This window comes from Fistularia commersonii, chromosome 10, assembly GCF_037954325.1.
Source record: "Fistularia commersonii isolate RoL2024-O1a breed Wild chromosome 10, RoL_Fcom_v1.0, whole genome shotgun sequence".
Taxonomy (NCBI): Eukaryota; Metazoa; Chordata; class Actinopteri; order Syngnathiformes; family Fistulariidae; genus Fistularia; species Fistularia commersonii.
This window is the reverse complement of record NC_141293.1, coordinates 4,397,032-4,421,470: the sequence shown is the minus strand read 5'-3', so window position 1 is coordinate 4,421,470 and position 24,439 is coordinate 4,397,032. Positions and strand designations below refer to the sequence as shown.

The window sequence follows — 24,439 nt, the reverse complement described above, 5'->3', positions numbered from 1 at the left end:
AAGCGACAAAGACAATAGCAAGGATAAAAATAGATCACCGAATTAAATAATGAATGACATATGAGAAAATGCTGAAAAAGAAATGCAGTGATAAGAAGAGAAAAATAAAGAATGTTATTTCTGTCTCTCAAGGTGTGTTTATGTATCCCACACAAAAAAGGTAGGGGGAACAAAAAGAGAGACCGATGGAGAAAGAGAGAGAGAGAGAAACGGGATTTCCATCGCATAATTCTGGAAAAATGGACGTCGCGAAATCTGACTAAATGGAATAAAATTAAATAAAAATAAAATAGCCGTTAGGAACGTGTAAGTGACCGCAATCCACTACACTTCCAAGTTTCACCAGTTTCTTGTGTTGTTTTTTTTTTTTTTTTTTTTTTTGGGCGTACCTTGTGCATGCACGCGCACGCGCACGCTCCGTGGGAGGGGAACGAAACGCGCAACCGCGTCACCCGAACTGTGTGTGTGTGTGTGTGTGTGTGTGTGTGTGTGTGTGTGTCGGTGGAGGGGGGGGGGCGCCTGCAGGAATCCTGTAGTAAAAAGTCCTCACACACACGCTCACACACACACATGCACACACACGGCAGGCGAAAATGCGCTGAGGGAGCCAAAGTATACGGTGCGTGTGAGAGAGAGCGAAGAGACAGCGAGTGAGACAGGTTGTGTGTGTGCGTGTGTGTGTGCGTGTGTGTGTGAGTGTGTGCGTGTGTGTGTGCTTTCATTTCGGCCGTGGACGACGCCGAGACGCCCGCAGGTTGAGGACGAGTTGCGGGGTTTTGGATCGGAAATGAACACCAGCGACGCCAAGGAGTACCTGGCGCGGCGGGAGATCCCGCAACTGTTCGAGGTGAGAGAGCGCGGGATTTTGCGTGTGCGCGTGCGTGCGGGGCGCCAAGATGCCCCGCAGGCGCGGCGTGTTGTTTTTATTTTTTGTTTATTTTTATTTATTATTATTTTTTTATGCGTGGCGGAATAAGGGAAGGTGTGCGCGTGCGCGTGCGATGCCCGTCGTGATGTTTTAACATGCGTGTGTCCCGCGAAGTGCGCCTTTCTCCCAACGTGGGAATTCCCGATCACCACGCACCGTGCGCGTAAAAAATGATATATATAAATAAGGAAAATGATGGAACTCCCATTAAAAACATATGCAGCCTTTATTATTTTATTTTATTTTATTTTTATCTTATTTTATTTTATCTTATTTTATGACATTCCTTATCAGTCTATTCATTATGTAATCACTTTAGTTTCCCTTTTACATAAGCTGCAAAAGTTAGTTCTCCTTATTCCAATGTTATTTGTCTATTACAATCATTTTTTATTCTACGTATAATTATCATCATCATCATTCTTATTATGATGATTATATAAGCTTTGAAACTGCTGCTAGCTTCTAATGTTTTTTTGAATAACTGAGGCTAAGCTTGATTAAAAAATGTCCATGTAGATTACCATCGTTTCTATCACAAGAAAAAATATTTTCTTGTTATTATTATCTATTATACTCCTCATCTGTCTACTCATTAAGTAATCACATTATTATCACATAATATCACATTAATTATCCTGTGTGAAAAGCGACAAAAGTTGCACTCCGTACCATATTATACCCTATTTTCTGTGATTCTCCTTCATTATTATTATTAGTATTATTATTATTATGAACATTATCATCATGATCAACCCAATAACGCCATTATTTATGCCTTGAAACTAATAATAGTTTCTATTATTTTCAAATGCACCATTCAATGAGTAAGGATTAGCTTAATTACAAAATATATACAATTAAAAATTGCATTGGTTGATTGTTGTTTTTTTCTTCAAAATGCAGTATAAAATATTGTTATTTGATGCTATTATTCTTTTTTTTTTTTTTCTTAAAATTATTATTACAATGCAGAAGAAAACCAAATTAAAGACTATCCAATCGATTTAGATTTTAGTTTCTATGGAGATACTGGTCATGATAATGTTATTAAGCCATAAAAAGACCCATTGTAATTTAAACTGCAGACAGAGAGTACAATATATGGAAATATCATCGTGATGAGACATAATTCGGCTCCCAGCAGGAATAATAAATGGCTTCATCCACCTAATCGGGCGCAGACATTAATCCAGACTACAGTTCATGTTGCCATAATGTCAGCAAACAATCACCGCCTGTTTACCCTCTGACAGCGGCAGATTACGCAGCTGATCAAGTGACACACTGTAATTAACATGTCGTTTCTCTGCGCCGCAGCGTCACACGTTAAAGTGCATTTGGTACAAATCAAGTGTTTCATTGGCCGGAAACTATCTTTGTTTGTGCCCCCCTGTCCGTGGGAGGAGGGTGGAGACGGCGCGCCCGGGGATGGCATTGTTTCAAAATGTTCAGGGGCCGAGGGACAAATGCGGTACAAACACGGGCCTGACTTGTTATCCGGCTCAATTTATCAGCCGTCATTGTTGCTGCTGCCTCAAGTGAGAAATCTAATATTATAATGTTCAGATAAATCATAATATTCTGCTTATCCTTGCAGAATGACACGTTACATAGTCACATTATGTTGTTTGCGTCTGCAGGACAAAAAAGAAAAAGAGAAGCAGCACATGTGATCCAATTGAGGATCTAGAATTTTTATTTTTTTTTGTACTTTTCCAATATGTGCACTGGAAATTTATGCTAACTATTTTCCTAGCTTTTTATTTTTTAAATTTCTTTGCAATTATCTGGACAAATTTCTTGCTGTTTTATTTCTTCTCAGTAATTTTCCTTTACATTTATGAGTAATTTTATTTCCATTGCATTGTTATTATAAAGTTGAATTTGTCTGCCTTTCTAGAAAATGTAAAAATCTGTTTTGGATAAGCTTTATAGCTTTATAGCTCATTCTTAATGATTTTAAAGAAGTTATACAAAGAATTCCCCTGACTTATTTTCTCATTATTTTCTGATGTTTTTTTGTGATCATCAATAGCCTTGGGCTAAGTTCTTCTTGTTTTTTAGGTTTCTCTTAACTGAACTTACTTATCAGAATTTCCAGGCTATAAGCCGCTACTTTTTTCAGGAACTTTGAACACTGTAGCTTAAATAAACAATGTGGCTAATTTATGGATTTTTTGGGGGCTAATGAGCTTCATGCCGCCAAAACATTTAGCCTTGTTACATCGGATCAATGAAATGACCGTGAAATTCTGAGGCTGTTAAATTCTGTGTTTTAGTGCGCAAAAGGAAAACCAAGACAGCGATCAGCTTGAGTGGGTCAAAGCAGGGATAGAAACTGGATGGATGGACTTGTCCTTGTGTTATTAGTCATTTTCATCAGCTGTGTTACAGACACTGTTCTGAAAAAAACATTTCCATTACGTATTTGTGGATGTTTCCAATATATTGTAATAATTTATCTGTATATATGTTCATCTGTGCAATATTTCATTTCATTACAGCTTCATGTACAATATTTTTTCATACTCTTGTGCTGTACTCCTCAAGACTTTATAGTCTTCACTAGTTACTTAAGACACTTTTTAGTTTATTTGTAGTTCTTATTCTCCCCCTTTCTTTAATGCTTATACAATTTTCTACTATTATTTATTATTGTTGTATTTTTCTTGTAACTCTGGCACAACAATTTCCTTTGGGATAAATAAAGTTGTTCTTATTCTTATTCTTATATCTATTTAATTATAAATAAATAAAAAAGGTTTTCATTGTAAATATCTCATGTTACAACCGGCTATGGACAAATGCAGCCTATATATGTACACATAGATTTATTTTGTTATTTTTATCCGGTGCGGCTTCTATTCAGGTGTGCTCAATAGTCGAAATTACGGTACATCTTCTTCTTTTTCTTCTCCTTTGGCCTTTTCCCTTCAGGGGTCACCACAGCAAATCAACCTTCTCCATTCAACCTTATTCTCTTGATCCTTCTCTCTCACACCAACTACCTCCATATCATCTCTTACTACGTCCATAAATTTTCTCTTTGGTCCAATTCCACCATCTGTCTACCAATATATTCACTATATCCATTTCATCCTATCCAGCTCTGGTTCTTGTCTTTTATTCAGTGCCGTTGTCTCCAAACGATACAGCATTGCTGGTCTCACCATTTTTCAACACCATTGGACCTGCCCTGCTGAACAGGAAGCTCCTGGACATGCAGGTGGATGCTCCACTCGCGGCCTGGATCAGCAAGTACCTCACAGGTCGGCCGCAGTACGTGAGGCTGGGAAACATCACGTTGGACACCATTATGAGCAGCGCGGGGGCGCCTCAGGGGACGGTCCTGTCTCCCTTCCTGTTTACGCTCTACACCTCAGACTTCAGGTTCTCCTCGCAGTCCTGCCACCTGCAGAAATTCTCAGATGACTCTGCCATCGTGGGCTGCATCAACGGAGGCCAGGAGGAGGAGTACAGGAGCGTGGTGGACAGGTTTGTGGAGTGGTGTGGACTGAACCACCTGCTGCTCAATGTGTCTAAGACAAAGGAGCTGGTGGTGGATTTCAGGAAACAAAGGACCCACCTGAATCCGGTCACCATCAGGGGTACAGAAGTGGACATTGTGGACGCCTACAAATACCTGGGTGTCCACTTGGACAATAAACTGGACTGGACCTTTAACACCAATGCCATAATCAAGAAGGGTCAGAGCCGCCTGTTCTTCCTCAGGAGGCTCAGATCTTTCAACGTCTGCAGGACCATGCTGCAGATGTTTTACCACTCGGTGGTGTCCAGCGCCATCTTCCACGCTGTTGTGTGCTGGGGCAGCAGGCTCAAGACAGCTGACACCGACAGACATCATCAGGAGAGCTGGGTCTGTCCTGGGAGTAGAGCTGGAGTCTGTTGTGCAGGTTTCAGAGAGGAGGATGATGAGGAAGCTCCACAGCATCATGGACAACATCCATCACCCCCTGCATGCCACGTTGATGTCCTGTCGGAGCTCTTTCAGTCGTAGACTGATACCACCAAAGAGCTCCACTGAATGCCACAGAAGGTCTTTCCTACCTGAGGCTATCAGACTTTTTAATTCCTCTTCCCTCAGCCGCAGGGAATCTTCGATCTTTGTAGTTACTGCTAACAGTTAGACAATTCATATTTCATTATATTTCTTATTCTTCCTCCTTTCTACTATTATCTATTACTGTTATGTTTTTGTACTTGAAACTCTGGCACAACAATTTTTCTCGGGATTAATAAAGTTGTTCTCATCTCATCATCTCATCTCACCACTGTCTTGTCCACCTTTCCTTTCATTCTGGCTAATAGTCTTCTATCTCATAGTACCTCTGATACTTTTCTCTCAATGTTGTTTATTTTAAATGAACCACCGCACAAAATCCCAGTTGGACTGTCGAGATGCCGTCAGTCTTTGGCTCTCTCTGCACAGCAGGTCAATCTGAGTTCAGTGTTTGTGCAGTTTCACAAGCAGAAATGACCCGTGTGGTTCCCGCGGTGGAGCCGTACCACATCCACATTGTGAAAACTCACCGAGGCCGGTCGTTGTGTTCCGTGGCGATGCACATAGCGAAACATCATAAATAGCCACGTCGCGGTGACATGATGATCATCTCATTCCTCTTCTCCACCCGCAGAGCCTGCTGACGGGTTTGATGTACTACCGGCCCGATGACCCCATTGACTACTTGGAGGGCTGCCTGAAAAAGGTCAGGGAGCTGGGCGGCCTGGATAAGGTGCGGTGGGACACCTTCGTGGGCCAAGAGAAGAAGTCCCTCCCTCCCCTCAATGGCGGCCAGTCACGGAGGTCCCTTTTCAGAAACGGTGAGAAAGAAGCAATGGCTCAATGATGTGTGAGGCATCTCAGCAATTTATCCACCTATAAACTACAAAAAAAAATAAAAATAAACTAAATATTCATTTTGAGTTGATCTTTTATCTATGAATAATTATAGAACTATATCTATCTATATCAATGACGTGAAGACAGGGGATATTTATATAACAGTACCTTATGTTTATAAACAGGGGACTCCTGTGCACACATACAGTAAATAAATATATATGTATGTATAAATATGAAAACATATGTATACACAAATTTATATAGATATATATACATACATATATAGCGATGGCTGGAATGCAAAACCTCCTATCTGAAAGAACACTTTTTACAGGAAATAAAGAAAACGTTTCATTTGATTATAGTATGGTCTTTGTTAAAGATATTTAAGAAAATTCTATTGTTCACAGACTATATTTCTATGTTACAATTTAAAGATACATTGCATGTATTGTTACCACTGACAATGCAAACAAATTTTTTTTTTCCTAATTTTTCTGCTTCATTGTGCACATAGAAGTTTTGTCATGTGACATTTATGTCAAAAGAAAGGGCAGGATTGTCTTGCAGATAAACTGAAATTATGGAGCCATCCCATTTCTCACCATTCAATGCAAAAACCCAAAATCGAAAAATTTGCAGACAGGAGTTTTTGCATTAAAGCCATCGCTATATCAGTGACGTGTGGTGAGGTTCATGGCTGGTGATGGACTTACGTCATCACTGCACGTCTTTTCCTCATATATGAAAGGTAAATGTGAATTTTCTTCAGCGATTTTGAAAAGAAAAAAAAACTCAAAATGGTAAAGCTACGTGGAAAATAACTTTATAGTACAAATCACTGAATAAATATTACCATTTAATTTTTTTTATGCCTCTACTGACTGCATCATGTCACTGATATATATAAACATATATATACATGCATATATATGTATATATATGTATATGTATATGTTATACACTGTATATACTGTGTGTATGTGTATATATATATATATCAACGATGTGCAGTCAGGGGGGGCAGGACAGGCAGTGCCTCAGTTGCCAGTCTTGGAAAAACAAATATGTTAATTGAAAAAAGAACTGAATGGTTATATTCATCAGTGATTTGCATTATAAAGGTATTTTTCATTTACTTTAGCAGTTTTAGATTGCTTTTTATTGAAAATGGCTGTATTTTCACATTTATTGTTCAAATACTGAGAAGAGATGTGTAGAGAGGCTGCCAACTGTTGAACATAGATTGCGCAATGACTTCTGACTGCACTAAGACCGGATTGGTGTTTCTCTGTATGTTGCTATTAAAATGATTATACACTTTTGTGATATGAACTACATTTCCAATGTTTATTGTTGTTTTTGTCAACAACTGTATGTGTGTTACTAGTTTCTTGTGCTGTGCGATCATAAAACAGCTGCCAAGAGCCACTAAGTGAGGCACGTAGTTCTCCTGCCTCGTGGTAGGGGGCGCTCATGATTCCAGGGATTCTTCTTGTGACTCATAAATCTGATTGTGATGAAGTCAGTGCCTCACCAATCATGAACCTCACCACATATCACTGACATATATATGTATGTATGTATGTATATATACACACACACACACACACACACACACATATATATATGTGTATATATACACATATATATTTGTATGTATGTTTATATACACATATATATTTGCATGTATATATATACATACATATAGTGAGGGTCCACTGTATATTTTTTATATATACAGGGGACCATCGCTTTTGCACTTTTGCTACTTTGCGGATTTGAACTTTTTTTTTTCATGATGAAATAGCCATGTTCTGACCTAAGAATAAAAAAAAAAGTTAAAAATATAGCAAAATTAAAGTAAAATTCATTTTATCAAATAAATAAAACACAATCTCTCCTTTGCAAAACAAAATAGCCCAGCATTGCAAACTCACGCTCCTACCATTGTACCCACACGAGATCTCATACGGAATAACAATAGCTATAGAGATGCGTACTTTTAATGCTATCGGCTTATTGAGCATGTTTTTCCGATCCTCATGTTGATTGGTTCATGAAGAGAAGCAGCTGATCTCCTCGTAGGTTGTGTCCAGCATCCTGGTCTACTTCAGCCGTTGTATTTTATTTCAATAGTTGTTGTACGTTACAATTATCCAAAAGTGTTTACTGTACTGTATAAGAGTGTGGGAACCATAATACAGTCAATCGTGGGTTTATAACAATTTGCGGGATGTTCGTATCGGGCTGAGTGAGGTTCATTGTGGGTTAATATATCTGTAGATACCATCAATTATCACGTCTCTACTTCACGGAAATTCACTTTTTGCTGGTGGTGGTGGAAGGTAGCTCCCATGAAAAGTGAAGGTACACTGTGTACACTGTGTACACTGTATACAATATACATTATATGTATACAGTATATACATATATACAATATATATCATTCAAAAAATGAAGGGAACAATAACAGATCATAGATCTGAATGACTGAAATACTCTTATTCAATACTTTGTTCTTTTACATAGTTGATTGTTCTGTAAACAAAATCACACAAAAATTATTAATGGATATCAAATTTATTAATCCATGCCACGGAGGTCTGGATTTGGAGTCACACTTAAAATGAAAGTGGAAAAACACAATGCAGGTAGATCCAATTTTGATGTAATGTCCTGCAAGTCAAAATGAATCATTGTTGCTTCCTAAGTTGACAGTTTGATTTAACAGAAATGTGGTTAACTTGGAGTTTAAGTGTTCCCTATATTTTTTTGAGCAGTATATATACACGGATATACAAATTTTACACCTCTCAACAAAAGGGTCCACAGTGCGATTCCAAAAGGGAGGCCTTTGTGCCCCTAAATTGCCCAGACCTGTGAATGAGACAGTGAATAGCTGTATGTCTCCATAAGATCGATCCAGGGTGAACCTCGCCTCTTGCCCAAACAGCAGCCCCCCCTTGCGATGCAGAGTGCAGGATAAGTGGTGCGGATAATGGATGCAGGTGATGTTTGTGTATGTTGCTCGAACAACGGTTGTGCGATTTCCTGCAAAAACTACAAATGAGAACAAAAAAAAAAGTCTCCATCGGCTCTGTAGGTTTTTCGCGCTTTGGATCGAGATTGCTTTCGGACCCAACATAAAGTCAATATTCGTCTTGTACAGTACCGTGTAGCCGTCTGAGTACCGACACACACGGAGGGGATTATCTGGCCACATGTAAATTGTAGCTTAGCAGCTCTGTTCCCTCCCAGTGCCAGGCCGCGGTGATTCCTATCTTCCATCTAAATGAGTTACGGTCTTTATTGCTTTCCAACCAATGGTTCTCCAGTGCTGGTGGTGACAGCAGCGCCATTATCAAACTGGATGAGGCATCTTCGCATCTGATTTCATCATACCAACCATTTAAACTCTCATATTGTGTTTTGACTGTTAAACAAGACACGGCACTGCGTGCCTGTTGTTACGAATTTTTATTGAAATCCCAGCAACACTGGGCCCATAAAGTGATATGGCGGCTGATATTAGTGCCGGATGAGATGAGGGGGAAAAAAAGATGATTATCACAACATCGGGAAGCCCCTCTCTCTCGCTAATCGGCTCGGGTTCGGAAGATCGCGTGTCAGATGTGCCGGGCGAATGCATTTCTATGCAGGAATTACATAATACACCACTTTATTTTCATTCATTCATTCATTTTCTGTACTGCTAACCTTGTAGTGTCACAGGGGGAGCTGCAGCATCTTCCGTTGCTGTCATTAGGCTGGAGGCAGGGTTTACAGAGAATCAATCATAGAAAGACATACAACCCACAACCATTCACTCTCACATTTATAGACTATCACCCTATCATTACCCGTTCTGTGTGATTTAGGGTCCAGTTAACCCACTTCATGTTTTTGGACTGTCACCAATCAAACCTTCTTGCCTGTTAGGTATTATTTTATTTTATTTTATTTTATTTTATTTTATTTTATTTTATCTTATTTTATTTTATTTTATTTTATTTTATTTTATTTTATTTTATTTTATTTTATTTTATTTTATTTTATTCTCTAAATTTGATTTAAATGATCTTATTTTATTGTATTTATTTTCTTAATTTTATTTTATTTTATTTTATTCTATTAAATTTTATCCATGGGTGGTAGTTAGCCTTTTGCTAAATGTCAGTTAATCCATGGTTATTGTCATGTCGTACCGGTGGGATCGATTACCATGTTGGATATTGAAAGTTTCTACAGCAGGATGTCAGATGACTGACAGAATATCTGTGACCGTCTCCCGTCTTTTGCTCGTCTGTTTTTACAGTGTTGCCCGACAGTCCCAATTTCCCATACAGACGCTACGACCGCCTGCCTCCCATCAGCCAGTTCTCCATCGAGAGCGACTCGGACCTGTCGGAGACGGCTGAGCTCATAGAGGAGTACGAGGTGTTCGACCCGTCGAGGCCGCGACCCAAAGTCATCCTCGTCATCGGTAAACATACCGCACCAACATGACTTCTGCACAACTGCACACACGCAGCAGGCTATTATTAGAAGGCAAAAACAAATAGCCTTTTCTCTGTATTCTGCAGTCTGCATTTCTGCATCTGCTTTTAATGAGATTAGAGAATTTAAAATAATGTATTTGTACACGAGAAAAATATATCTGGACGACTTTGGCTTGAATCAAGGGATTATTAATTCAAATATGCTTGCGAGGACTAATTTTTAGAATCCCTTGATAAATCAGCACAATTCTGGTGTTGGAGAGGTCCTCTTGGATGGGGTTTGAGGTTTTGAGCAGGGTTTGTTTTGAAAATACCGGCTCTGAAGCTGTGCCAAGACTGAATATACAAATTGGCACCTCTAACTTCACCACCAGATCGGTCAAGGCCCGGCTTGCCAGCAATCGCTGCCAATGCAGATTTTGTACCTTAAGGGTACGAGTGGCATCTGGCCTACTGTGGGTTGAAGAAGAAGAGGAGGAAGGCGTGTTCAGAAGCAGGCAAAAAAAAAAGGACAGACAAGAGTTGGTTGACATGCCAAGAGAGAAAGTGGATATACTGTGTGTCCAGGAAGTCCAGTTGGAGAGGAGGCAAGGCCAGAAACAGGTTTCAAGTTGTCACGGTATTGAAAGGAAGAGAAGTTGAATAGAAGTGATCTTGAAGGAGAAGTTTGGTTGGTTGGATGTCCGTTAGGGGAGATGGAAAATTAAAAAGTGAGTTAGATGACGTGATGCAGAATATCTTAAGGGGTGAGAGAGTAGTGAATGGTTCAAGCTTCATTGGACATGTTGGTGCATGCAATAGCGGTGATGAAGAGGTAATGGACAAATTTAGTATCCAGGATAGGAACCCAGTGAGATGAATACTATTGGAGTTTGTGAAACTCCGAATGGTGCTGGTGTTGCGGATGCTCTCTTGGATGGGGGTTGAGACGTTTTCTTGGGTGAGGTTAGGTTAGGGGATGACCACATGGTACCTCCAATGAAACACCACAGAACCATCAGTTGTGTGCCCCTGCCTCATTGGGTTTTGGCCTTTCATCACAATGCACCCTCAGGCGAGGTTGATCAGACGATCAGATGATCAGTATGTTGTATGGCAGTATGTTTTGTAACAGTTAGGTATGTGACCTTAGATTAGGTTGATCCGAATCACTTATTATTCATTTTTGATTCAAAAAGATTGACTATTTAATTCATTTAGACCTGATATTTCTTATGCCAAAGTGTTCATAACATATTTTTAACACACACCCCAAAAAACAGGGTATTTTTTCTGTTTCTTGATACTTCTGATACAATTAATTTCATCAGTTAATAAAAAGAGAAAAAAATATGTTTTGGGTTGCTAAATGCATGACAGTTTTAGTCTCATACACAACCAGAAAAAGTATACGACAGGGTACCAAGAAAGGAGCTGCAGTGGAGTGCATGGATAAGGGTGTTTGGAGGAGCAAAGCGTATATTAGAGTGGTGCAGAACATGTATGACAGTGGTGAGGTGTGACGTCGTGGAGGCGGTAGTGCCATCAGGGATCAGCTATGAGCCCCTTCTTGTTCGGCATAGTGACGGAAGGCAGACAGATGAGGTTCGATAGGAATCTCCAGGGACTATGATTGTTTGCAGATGACATTGTGATCTGCAGTTAGCGCAAGGAGAAGAGGAAGGAAAAGATAGAGAGGAGAGGGATGACGGTTAGCCTTAGCAAGACACAATACATGTGTTTGAATGAGGAGGACCCAAGTGGAATCGTTAGGCTACAGGGAGTGGAGATGAGGAAAGTAGACGATTTTAAGCTCTTAACAGTTAACAAGCAGAGCTGGAGGCAGCAGAAATAATGATGTTGAAGTTCTCTTTGGGAGTGAGGAGGATGGATAGGATCAGGAATGACTCCGTCAAAGGGCCAGCACATGCTGGATGTTTTGGAGATAGAGTCAGATGGAGATGAATTGAACATGACTAGAGGAGGGATAATGATGATCTAGAACAGGGCTGTCAAACTCATTCCAATTCAAAATGTTACATACGTATTTGCATAGATTTAAAAATAAATATTTAGAGTAGTTGCTCTGTTAGAAAGCTAGCTTTCACTGCTGCAGTGTTTTTGGATGCAGCTTTTTTGAACACATTCTGCCGCCATCGTAGTTTGGCTTTTAATTCTTGGACAATTCGTTGTTTTTCTTGAAGGCTAACTTTGGCATACTCAGCTCCGTGTTTAATGTCAAAATGCTGACGTAGACTGTACTCTTAAACAACCGACACTGCTTCATAACACAAAAGACATACCATTAGTATTGATGTGGATACTCGGTGATCTAATGGCGGGATGCCGTCACTTCGCGGGTAACATGATTGGCATGAATTATGGGAAGTGTAGTTTATGGTCAATACATGCCTTTGACTTATTTATTTTAAGACAAACAGACCTCTTAAGTCGTTATTGCGGGCCTCATAAAATGACGTGGGTCACATTTGGCCTGTGGACCTTGAGTTTGACACATGTATGCTGAGGTTGGAACTGCCAGGCAAGAGAACTACAGGAAGACCAGAGAGGAGATTTATGGATGGAGTGAAAGTGGACAGAAAGTTAGGATGCGGAGGCGACAAAAAGAAAATGAAAATGAGAGCTTTCAACGTTTCTCCTGAAAAGGTCAAATGAAAAAGTGAATAAAAGTTGAAATATGACTCAGCAGTCAACATAAACTCCCGCGTGGTGCGCGAGTCTGCACAAAACAGTGCTTCCTAGTGTTCCAAACAGATGGGAGCGGTGTCCGGTCAATCTTGTTGCATGTCGCTCACTGCGTTACACACTCAACTCCGCTAATCTGATTTCCTGGATGGCACGCATTAACCTGTCAGATACATTCGTTAATCTCATAAATGAAACAGGGCAGCCACACAATAAGAGTAATGACTCTGGCGAGCAGGGAATGAAAAATGGTGCTATTAATAAACCTTTAAAGGAGATTTGGCCTCGGATGAAGTGAGCGAGGCAGCTTGCTTCCTTCTCCCAGCAGCTGGATGTTCAGCTAACAGTTTTGGAGCTGGATGTTCAGGCTGCAGGTGATGGGTGGTAAAGTGGCAACTCAAATAAATCCAACAAGGATGATCTGACCTTCGAATACATATAAATTATTGAGATGTATTTAAAAAAATCGGCTTTTCCTTTCAGGGGTCGCCATAGCAAATTAAACCTCTCCATCTAGCCCTATTCTCTGTATCCACCTCTCTCGTACCAACTACTCTCCTGATGTCCATAAATCTTCTCCTTGGTCTTCCTCGAGACCTCTGTCCTGGCAGCTCCAACTCTAGCAGGCGTCTACCAATATATTCACTATCCCTCTTCTGTACATGACCAAACCATCTTAGTCTGGCTTCTCTGACCTTCTCTCCAAAGCATCTAACACGTGCTGTTCCTCTGATAGACTCATTCCTGATCTTATGCATCCTGGTACTCCCAAAGAGAACCTTAACATCATCATCTCTACGACCTCCAGCTCTGCCTCTTGTCTTTTTGTCATTGTAACTGTTTGTAGGCCATACACCTCATCTGACAGCCTGTCCATCACCACTGCAAACAAGAAGGGGCTCAGAGCTGATCCCTAATGGAGTCCTACCTCCACTTTGAATTTCTCTGTTACTCCTACAGCACACCGCACCGCCGTCTCGCAGCTAGCATACATGTCTTGCACCGGTCTCACGTACTTCTTTGCCGCTCCACATTTCCTCATATAATACCAGAGTTCCTTTTTTGGCACCCTGTCATATGCTTTTTCTAGGTCTACAAAAACACATTTCAGGTCCCTCTGGCCTTCTCTTTACTTCTCTATAAAAATTCTCAAAGAAAATACTGCATCTGTAATACTCGTTCTAGGCATGTAGCCATACCGCTATTCACAAATGCTGACTTCTGCTCTAGTTTCCACTACTCTTTCCCATTACCTCATTGTATGGCTCATTCAATTCATCCCTCTATAGTTGGCGCAATTCTGCACATCCCCCTTATTCTTAAAAATGGGCACCATCACACTTCATCTCCATTCTTCAGGCATCCTCTCACTCTCTAAGATCCTGTTGAATAATCTTCTTAGAAATTCTACCGCTGCCTCTCCCAATGCTTCCACACCTCCACAAGTATATCATCAGGAACAACTGCCTTTCCACTCTTTATCCTCTTCAATGCCTTCCTCACTTTACTTTTACTAATCTCTGTTACTTTGTGGTCTACAATAGTCACCTCTTCAACCCTTGCCCCTCTTTAATTTTCCACATTCATCAGCTCTTCAAAGTACTCTTTCCATCTTCCCATCACTCTTCAAACATTTGTCAATACATTTTCCTCTCTATCCTTGATAACCTGGACCTGTTGTACATACTCTCCATCTTTATCTCTCTGTTTCACCAACCTGTATAGATCATTCCCTCCCTCCTTACTGTCCAACTGAGCACACAACTCATTGGACACCCTTTGTTTTGCTTTTGCTACCTCTATCTTCATCTTACCCTTACTCCCTGTACTCCTGTCGGCTCTCTTCAGTCCTCTCAGTTTCCCATTTCTTTGCTAATGGCTTTCTCTGTATATAATCTTGCAATTCCTCATTCCACCACCACGTCTCCTCATCTACTTTCCTTCAGATGATACACCAAGTACTCTCCTACCTGTCTCCCTGATAACATGAGCTGTAGTTGTCCAATCATCTTGAAGCTCTCCCTGACCACCCAGAGCCTTTCTCAACTCCTCCCTGAAAACCATACAACACTCCTTCCTTTTTAGCTTCCACCACTTTGTCCTCTGCTCTGCCTTTGTCCTCTTGATCCTCCTTGTCACCAGAGTCATCCTACAAACCACCGTCCTATGCTGTCAGGCTACACTCTCACCTACAACTACTTTGCAGTCACTGATCTCTTTCAGGTGACCTCGTCTATACAAGATGTAGTCTACCTGCGTGCTCCTACCTGCTCTTATAAGTCACCCTGTGTTACTGTCTTTTCTGGAAAAAAGTGTTCACTGCAGCCATTTCCAACCTTTTTGCAAAATCTACCACCATCTGTCCTTCTGCATTCCTATCCTGTATACCAAATCTGCCCATCACTTCTTCATCCCCTCTATTGCCTTCACCAACATGCCCATAGAAGTCTGCACAAATTATCACTCTCTCATCTCAGAGTATATTCTGCATCACTTCTTCTAACTCATTCCAGAACTTCTCCTTCTCTTCAAATTCACATCCTGCCTGTGGCGCATAGCCAATACTCCATTTCTCTTCTTGTCAGTACAATGGTTGTACAACTCAAAACCTGCTCTTAGGCTTCTAGCCTTACTACCACTAACAATATTGAGCATCACACCTTTGATTTCTAGTTTCAGGCTCATAAGTCTATCTGGCATTCTTTTCACCTCCAGAACATTCCCAGCAAACTCCTCCTTCAAGATAACTCCTACTCCACTTCTCTTCCTGTCAGTACCATGATAGTACAACTTAACTGCATCAACTAAATCATGTCGACCAAATCTCTACCTTTCGTCATACTCTCAATATTCAAAATCCCTAAACTCAGTCCCAGACTCTTGCCTTTCCTCTTCTCTCTCTGCTTCCAAACATACCCTCCTCCTTTGACCTACAGTAGCCCAGTTTACATTGGTACCCTGTAGGTCATCTGTACCAATGGCGGTCGTTGTTAACCCGGGCTTCGACCGATCCGGTATGATCTGATTATTAGGTTTGATTTGCATGTTTGGTTTTGGCCAAAGTTTTACGCCGGATGCCCTTCCTGACCCAACCCTCTGCATTTATCCGGGCTTGGGACCGGCTCAGGAAGACTGAGCTAACCTGCTGACCTAACCCTGAGCTAACCCTGCTAACCTGAGGCTGCATTAAATATTAATATATTTGATATATTAATTATATTTAAATATGAAACATAATCCAACTATTGTCACAAAGAACAGTAGACATATTTTCTGCACAAACATAGGCAATTATTGTATTTTTAAAAGGAACAAAAACTGTTGCACATTATTTAATATGGGCAATGATGAGATACAATGCCCGATATTTTGGAAAATAAATAAATGTATACGTATAAGAACGCGTTCCTGAAAAATAATAGAACAGAACCTTGAAACTGTCGCAACGCAACATTTTTCACCAACACTACGTTCTTCTTGATACTTCAAGGATTTGTGTTTTCAGTGTAAACAGGAACACAATGGTAGAAAATGTGCGGCGGCTACAGGTGCTTATCACCACCTGAAAGGTTCACGTCAAACACTGACAATGATAAATAGATAATAGCTGGGATAGGAAATGTGGCCCGATAAAACAACCGCGTGTTGAGGATTTTTTTGCGGCTCAGTTGGCACAGTGGTGTGTTTATTTCTATAGTAACAGTGACTCCTGCAACTGTGTCATGGGGGCAGCTGAAATAAAATAAGAATTAAAACATATAACTCCAGGGCCTAACAGTTATTCTAAGGTTTATAATAAAAAAAAAAGAAAACATTAACTGAGAATGATCAGACCGGTCTCCCTTGGCTCATTTTGGATTTCGAATTAGTGAAGTGAAGCCTGACATCCAGATGTCACTGCGCTTTTCTGTTCATCTTTTAAAGTAAATTAAGCATCAGGCTCTTCACTCCAGAGCATATTTTTGTCCCTCAGTCACTCCTGGTCTGTTCTCACGCATAAATCAACGTGCCAGAGATTCAAAAAGTGGAGAAAGTCGACCTTGGCAGATTCCGCTGGCTACCAGGCCCAATTAGGAAAAATATAAATACATTTTAATTACTTAATTCAATAAATAATTATTTATCATATTGTTTAATTTAGTATATAGTAAAATGTTACTATGTTTGTTTCTACTTATTCATTATTTCATTTTTTCCCATTATTTTATTATTTTTTAAATCTATATATTTATTTTAACGTACTCCTTCCTGTTCATAACTGCTGCATTAGCTGTGGAGTGTAGCAACATGGTAAACATGCTTCCTTAAAAAGAGAAATAAAAAGCAGCACAACAAAGCTCTCCAACAGACAGTCCTCGCATCCGCAGACATAAAACATACACACACACACACATCCTTAGCGTCACATAAAAACAGTGGTTTGTGTTTTCTTTTCAGTTGATTCATTCGTGATTATCAATTTCACGTGACACACATGTGTAATCTGAAATTATCATTTTTTTATGATTTAATTTAAAAAAAATTAAGTTAAATGTATTTGTAATTATATTATTTAATTTATTTACTTTTTATTATCATTAGTTGTTTTTGTCATTTTTATTTTGTTATTTTTTAACATTTTTTCATTCATTTTAATATGCTCCTTCCTGTTTACAGCTACTGCATTAGCTTTGGAGTGTAGCAATATGGGAAATGTATGTCCTTCAAAAAATAAAAATAAAAAGCAAAATAATGGAGCTCCCCCCCAGATAGTCCACTTGCATGCACACGCAAAATACAGTTATTTATAAAAAAAATCATTGTAAAAACAGTGTTTTTTGTTTTCATATCAGTTGATTCATTCGTCATTATCAATTTCACATGAAACGCATGTATAATCTGAAATTATCATTTTTTATATGATTTAATTTTCAAAAATTAAGTCAAATGTATTATTTATAATTACATTTGTTTAATGTGTTTATTTTTTATTATTATTAGTTTTTTTTGTCATTTTTATTTTGTTATTTTTTAACATTTTTTCATTCATTTTAATATGCTCCTTCCTGTTTACAGCTACTGCATTAGCTTTGGAGTGTAGCAATATGGGAAATGTATGTCCTTCGAAAAATAAAAAATAAAAAGCAAAATAATGGAGCTCTCCCCCAGATAGTCCACTTGCATGCACATGCACAATACACTTATTTATAAAAAAAATCATTGTAAAAACAATGTTTTTTGTTTTCATATCAGTTGATTCATTCGTCATTATCAATTTCACATGAAACGCATGTATAATCTGAAATTATCATTTTTTATATGATTTAATTTTCAAAAATTAAGTCAAATGTATTATTTATAATTACATTTGTTTAATGTGTTTATTTTTTATTATTATTAGTTTTTTTTGTCATTTTTATTTTGTTATTTTTTAACATTTTTTCATTCATTTTAATATGCTCCTTCCTGTTTACAGCTACTGCATTAGCTTTGGAGTGTAGCAATATGGGAAATGTATGTCCTTCGAAAAATAAAAAATAAAAAGCAAAATAATGGAGCTCTCCCCCAGATAGTCCACTTGCATGCACATGCACAATACACTTATTTATAAAAAAAATCATTGTAAAAACAATGTTTTTTGTTTTCATATCAGTTGATTCATTCGTCATTATCAATTTCACATGAAACGCATGTATAATCTGAAATTATCATTTTTTATATGATTTAATTTTCAAAAATTAAGTCAAATGTATTTATGATTATATTTGTTTAATTTATTTACTTTTTATTATTATTTGTTCAAATTTTGTTATTATTACTTTGTTATTTTTTACATTTCTTCATTCATCTTAACATGGAGTGTAGCAATATGGGAAATGTATATGTCCTTCAAAAAAAGACATAAAAAAGCAACATAATGGAGCTCTCTCCCAAGCGGTCCTCATGCACGCACGCACAAAATACAGTGATTTATAGAAAAAATAAAATATCTGTAAAGAGATTGAAGGTTTGAGGGATGCGGGAGGTTCACACGAACCTGTTTCATGCGCTTTTCCCGCGACGTACACTTGCAAAAACGCACAGGATCGGTGACACACGGTCACATGGAGAGTCACAAACACCCTCTCCCACGTGTCATGCAAGCCAAATCCACACACGGTTGGTAAAACACGCACACAGACACACACACACACACACGCTCCCACACTCATCCGCCCACATGCATAATGTTTCACACTTCCTAAAATGCATCTCTCTCTGCACTCAGGTGGTCCTGGCAGCGGCAAGGGAACGCAGAGCCTGAAGATCGCCGAGCGCTACGGTTTCCAGTACATGTCTGTGGGCGAGCTGCTGAGGAAGAAGATGATCCACAATGCCACCAGCAACAGGAAGTGGAGTCTGATTGCCAAAATTATCACCAACGGCGAGCTGGCACCGCAGGTAGCCGAGACACAGAGGAGATGGGGTGGCGGCGGGGCGAGTGTGTCCCGTCCATCCGTAGTTCATTATCACAGAAAGCGTGTGACGGGGAACTAATTAGCAGCGTCTTCATCATATCAGGGAGGGGATGCTTATCCATTTTATTATCCTCCTCCTTTCCCACATAATGGCTGTGGCCTGGAAAGAAAAAGAAGACGACCCCCCCCCGGGATTGTTTGCCTGGGCTCATGCAAACAACCCTTCATGGCGTTTTCATCGTCAAGATAATACGTGCTTGATATCAGGATGGCCGCCTTGATTGAAATGTAAATTGTGAGGGCGAAGGAGCATCTAAACAGGAGGAAAATGCACACCAGGATGGATGTCAGTATATCCGGTACTTCAGAAACAAGGGAGAATGCAGCACAGTGACCTTAAAAACATCAGAACAGTGGAAACTGTCAAAAAAAAAAAGAAATTGTCTCAAATTCGCCCCCAAAAAGTCAGTGCAAAGTATCTAAAAAGACCAAAAAGCAGCCAAAAAACCCTGACATCCATCTGGTAACTATGTCAACAGGGCAATAACAACCTGATAAGGAAGAAATCGAAAGTATGCATGTGAATAACAGCCACCCCAAATACTGGCAAGGAAAGAACCCAAGTTGGGTAATTTTGCAGAAAACAGTGTTTGATCAGTAATTCTGGCTCTTTATCATGGTCCCTGTCATGCAACAGCAATATTAAAACACTGAAAACTTTCCATTGCGCTGCGTCTCACGCCAATCAGGGGGAAACGGCAGGTCAGGAATGTCACTTGATTCTCGACCGGCTCGTGGTTCGGTTTGTGTTTTCTGGAATCTGACCATCCTTAAAATACAGCTCCAAAGTAGGACTGAAAAACTTCAAGCCGGATTTTCCCCAAATTTGGTGGTGGGAGTTTAATCGAGCCCCAAAGAATTCATCTCAGTATTTTTTTTAACCAAACAGTAAAAAGATTTATTTAGTAACCCATGGCCTCTTAATATCTAATAATATTAGTAACAGTAAGAATAACTATGTCTATGTAATCGTCCGTTTTGAAAGTGGGAAGAGGAAGAAATAAATGGATGCGCTTGAATTGCTAATTCTATCTTGCTGTCACTGTATTCTGCAGCCGACAACTCACGAGCACCCCCTACCATGAGGCAGGAGAACTGCGTGCCTCACTTAGTGGCTCCTGGCAGCCGTTTTATGATCACTCAGCACAAGAAACTACTAACACACATATAGTTGTTGACAAATTGGAAAGGTAGTTCATATAGTAGTTCAAAATTGTTTAAACATTTAAATAGCAACATATAGAGAGACAGAAATCCATTCTTGGTGCACAGTATGCCAGCAGTCGGCCGACATTGTGCAATCTATGTTGAGGCTCAACAGTCAGCAGCCTCAACGCATAGCTCTTCTCAGTAAATGAACAGTAAATGTGAAAATTCAGTATTTTTTTACCAAAAGCAATCTTAAACTTGAATTTAATTTAATTTAATTTAATTTAATTTAATTTAATTTAATTTAATTTAATTTAATTTAATTTAATTTAATTTAACTCTTTTTTTGATTTTACATTTTTTATCTTTACAAGGTTGCCAAGTGAGGCACGGCTTCTCCTGCCTCCCCTGACTGCACGCCGCTAGTTTCTACTGCGGTATGCACAGATGGCAGCAGCCTGCAGAGGTTGGCTGTCATGGCTTCATGGCGAAGTCTGATGTTGCTCTGCTTGCTGAGTTGGGTGTTTGCAGCCGGAGCCTGAAACTTGCAGTCAGCGACCTATCTCTGGCAGAAAGTGAACGATTGTGGCTAAGGAGGAAGCGTGGTAGCCGAGGAGATTGCTAAGGAAAGATTGTTTGCTTGTTGATAAGCTATATAGCATGGGAGGGGGGGTTCCAGGACACTGGATTTCACCAGTGGGCCTAGCCTAGTGTTGTTGGCCCAGCTTGACAAAACTTCGGCGAAGGAATGTGCCCACTTGAATGACACCCGAATGACAGGCCTCAGGCCATTGTTGGCAAGGGTAGTTAAGTGGTGTCTGGCCTCGTTGGTTGGGTGGTAGCTTGCTTGTTGTTTGTGTTGTTTGGCATAAATAGCTTCTCTACAGCCTGATTGGGCTTCTAGATATGTTTCACCGAGGATCTTGGCACAAAGGACAGTACCACCTTGTGCTATACATTAATGAATACTAATGTAATGATGGCAACGATAATACAATTACAATAACAACAACAATAATAATAACAGTAATGATGATAATAGCATAATAAGACTGAAAACCATAAGCAAAAAAGAAACACATGTTGCTGTCTCTACTCAAATGCATGCATGATGCATCTTTTCCGTTTTATTTCGCCCTTTCTCTTTCAACAAAATATAGAAATATATAAAACAAGAGGTCTTTGCCATATTCAGAATTAGAATCAGTATCGCTTCATTGTCCCGAAGTGGCACTTAGAGGCCAGGGGGTAGTATATGCATCCGAACGTTGAAGTAAAAAAAATATGTTACAACAGTTCTTCTGTTGTGGCATGATGGCAGCGTTATAAAAATTAAAAAAAGTTGATAAAAATGAAAGAATTTCAGTCATTCAAAATGTTAATTGTCATACTCATGGTAAGGAAACTTGTTTCCCTGTTAAATGAAATTCTTTCTTTGCTGTTGTCAGTGAATGACTGATAGTAAGGACATAGCAACAAAAGTAAAAAATGAGGAATTAAAATGACAATAAAGGTCGGCATTTGGAACATCCAGTGTCAGCAATGGTTGTACAAATTAAACATCGGATAATTGAAAAGTGCAAATTGAAAAAGTGACATAGTCAAAATAGGGTCCTGCGTATTTTGAAGAAAACTGGCGTATCCGGAGGCTCCACACATAAACAGGAATCGAACCACAGACCTTCTCGCTATGACCTTGAAGAGCTCATTTTAATGCATGCATTTCTGGTTGTCCTGTACTGCAGGTTAAATTTACAGAGAATGAATTTGGTATACGTGACAAGTAAAATCACACCTGGTGCTTGTGATGGTCGTAGTCGTATGTCCCATACCTTTGCAGCGGTGTGTGCACTCCTGCAAACAACTTGTTTCGCTTCTCGACAGTCTAACTGGGCAGACGGGGTTGAAGGTGCTGAGCTTTTTCTAAGGTTCTTTCCCATGACGGGTCCATTCGATGGCAAAAGGTTGCCGTCAAGGAAAAAGGGAGCATTTGTTGAGTTCAAGCCTAAATTGGGCCGATCCAACGTGTTGCGCGTCATGGGGATGACAGAAAAGACCCTGTTTCCATGCATTTTCATTTATTTTGGAGCTCAAAAGCGATGAAAAGGAAAATATGGTGGCAAAGATATGAGTCCAACAACTGTCTTATTCATGCGATTTGATTTTCATGACGTTCAATGATTATATTTTAGAACAAAGTTGAACAATATTGAGGTTATTTCTTGCAAAATTTACAGGGGGAATTCAGACTGCTTGTGTTTTGGATGTACCCATGACTTTTTGGGTAATTTTAGCATGTTAATCAGCATGTTCATTTGTCCTTATGCCAAAATTGAAACAATTTTACATAAATCTGGCCATTTACTGCTTATCTGAATTTTTTTTCCAAAGTAATTTTGCGTTGATTTTCAGATCATTTCTGCTAAATAAATACATTCAGCACATGAGACAAAACAGTGACCCATGATCTCTTAAGGTAATTTGTAGTTTCTTTACCTATGTTTGCTCATTTTCTTGATCCCTTTATACATGACTGAAATGTGTCACATTTTAATATACTTGGTAGCAGGCTGCGGTTTAAGTATTATTGAAATGTCCATTTCATACTTGTGTATAGCGATTATGTGTTCCCCTCTCTTATGTTATAATGGTGCTGACCGCCCCCTATATGTAATATATTTTGCGGAGCATAAGGCGCACCATGTTATAAGGCACAATATTAATGAACGGGTCCATTTTCATACATAAGGAGCGCCACGTTATAAACCGCATGATAAAACATACGGAATATACCGTCGTTTGAGCACTATAATCGTGTATTTGCAAATGTATTTGCAGTCCCTATGTCCTCTATTGTAAGTCGCTTTGGATAAAAGCGTTCGCCAAATGCAATGTGATGTAATATAAGGCGCACCTAAAATCCTTTTATTTTCTCAAAAAACGACAACGCGCCTTACAATCCGATGTGCCTCACATGTGGATCAATATTGGTTAATTATGGCTATCGTAGTCAGGGGGCGTTGCCGAAGTAGCGGTGGTAAAAACAGTGAAGGGGAATTCCAGTCCCGGACCACTTGTATGTTTATAAAGACCCCAAAATGGCACCTTTCAAGAGACACGCTTACGACGCTGAGTTCAAACTCAAGGTGATCGGTCACGCAGTAGAATATGGGAATCGAGCAGCAACAAGAGAATTCAACATTAATGAATCACTGGTACGGAAGTGGATGAAGCAACAGGATGGCCTGCGCATAGTAAAGAAGACTAAACAGTTTCCGAGGAAACAAAGTGAGATGGCCACGGTTGGAGGACAAACTAGAACAGTGGGTTGTTGAACAGAGAGCAGCAAGTAGAAGCTTCTCTACAATTGCTAGTCCAATGAAGGCAACAGGGCTAGCTAGCGACATGAACATCAATGAATTTAGAGGCGGTCCTTCTTGGCACTTTCGTTTCATTAAAAGCTTTGAACTGTGACAAATGGAGTTGGGAAAACATTGTTTTTAACAAAGGCGGCACAGATACTGGTAAGAGCTACCGGTACGTACGGTGCATTCACTTGTTTTTGGAGTGAACGGACTTAATGAAGTTTGATTGACTGACTTATCTGACTGTTTTGTTGACATTCCTTTAAACGCAGCTTCATCTAGTTCAGGGGTCGGCAACCCTTAACACCCAAAGAGCCATTTGGACCCGGTTTCCTCGGAAAAGAAAACACTGGGAGCCGTAATTACTTTTTGACATCTAAAGTAAAGGTACCAGTGTATATATTGCTTTTTATTACCTTAACACATTGTATAAACAAGTCTGTAGT

At 39.5% G+C, this 24,439-nt stretch overlaps 1 protein-coding gene across 1 annotated transcript in view; it reads left to right on the top strand.

The window, feature by feature from the left end:
- The first annotated feature begins 202 nt into the window (after nucleotides 1–202).
- Nucleotides 203–24,439, top strand: part of ak5 (adenylate kinase 5) — a 157,997-nt gene continuing 133,760 nt past the window's right edge. The window contains exons 1-4 of the mRNA XM_086153396.1: nucleotides 203–847; nucleotides 5,587–5,773; nucleotides 10,114–10,281; nucleotides 19,230–19,402. Coding sequence (XP_086009522.1) covers nucleotides 788–847; nucleotides 5,587–5,773; nucleotides 10,114–10,281; nucleotides 19,230–19,402 — 588 coding nt within the window. The 5' untranslated portion in view covers nucleotides 203–787. The remainder of the gene's footprint in view (nucleotides 848–5,586; nucleotides 5,774–10,113; nucleotides 10,282–19,229; nucleotides 19,403–24,439) is intronic.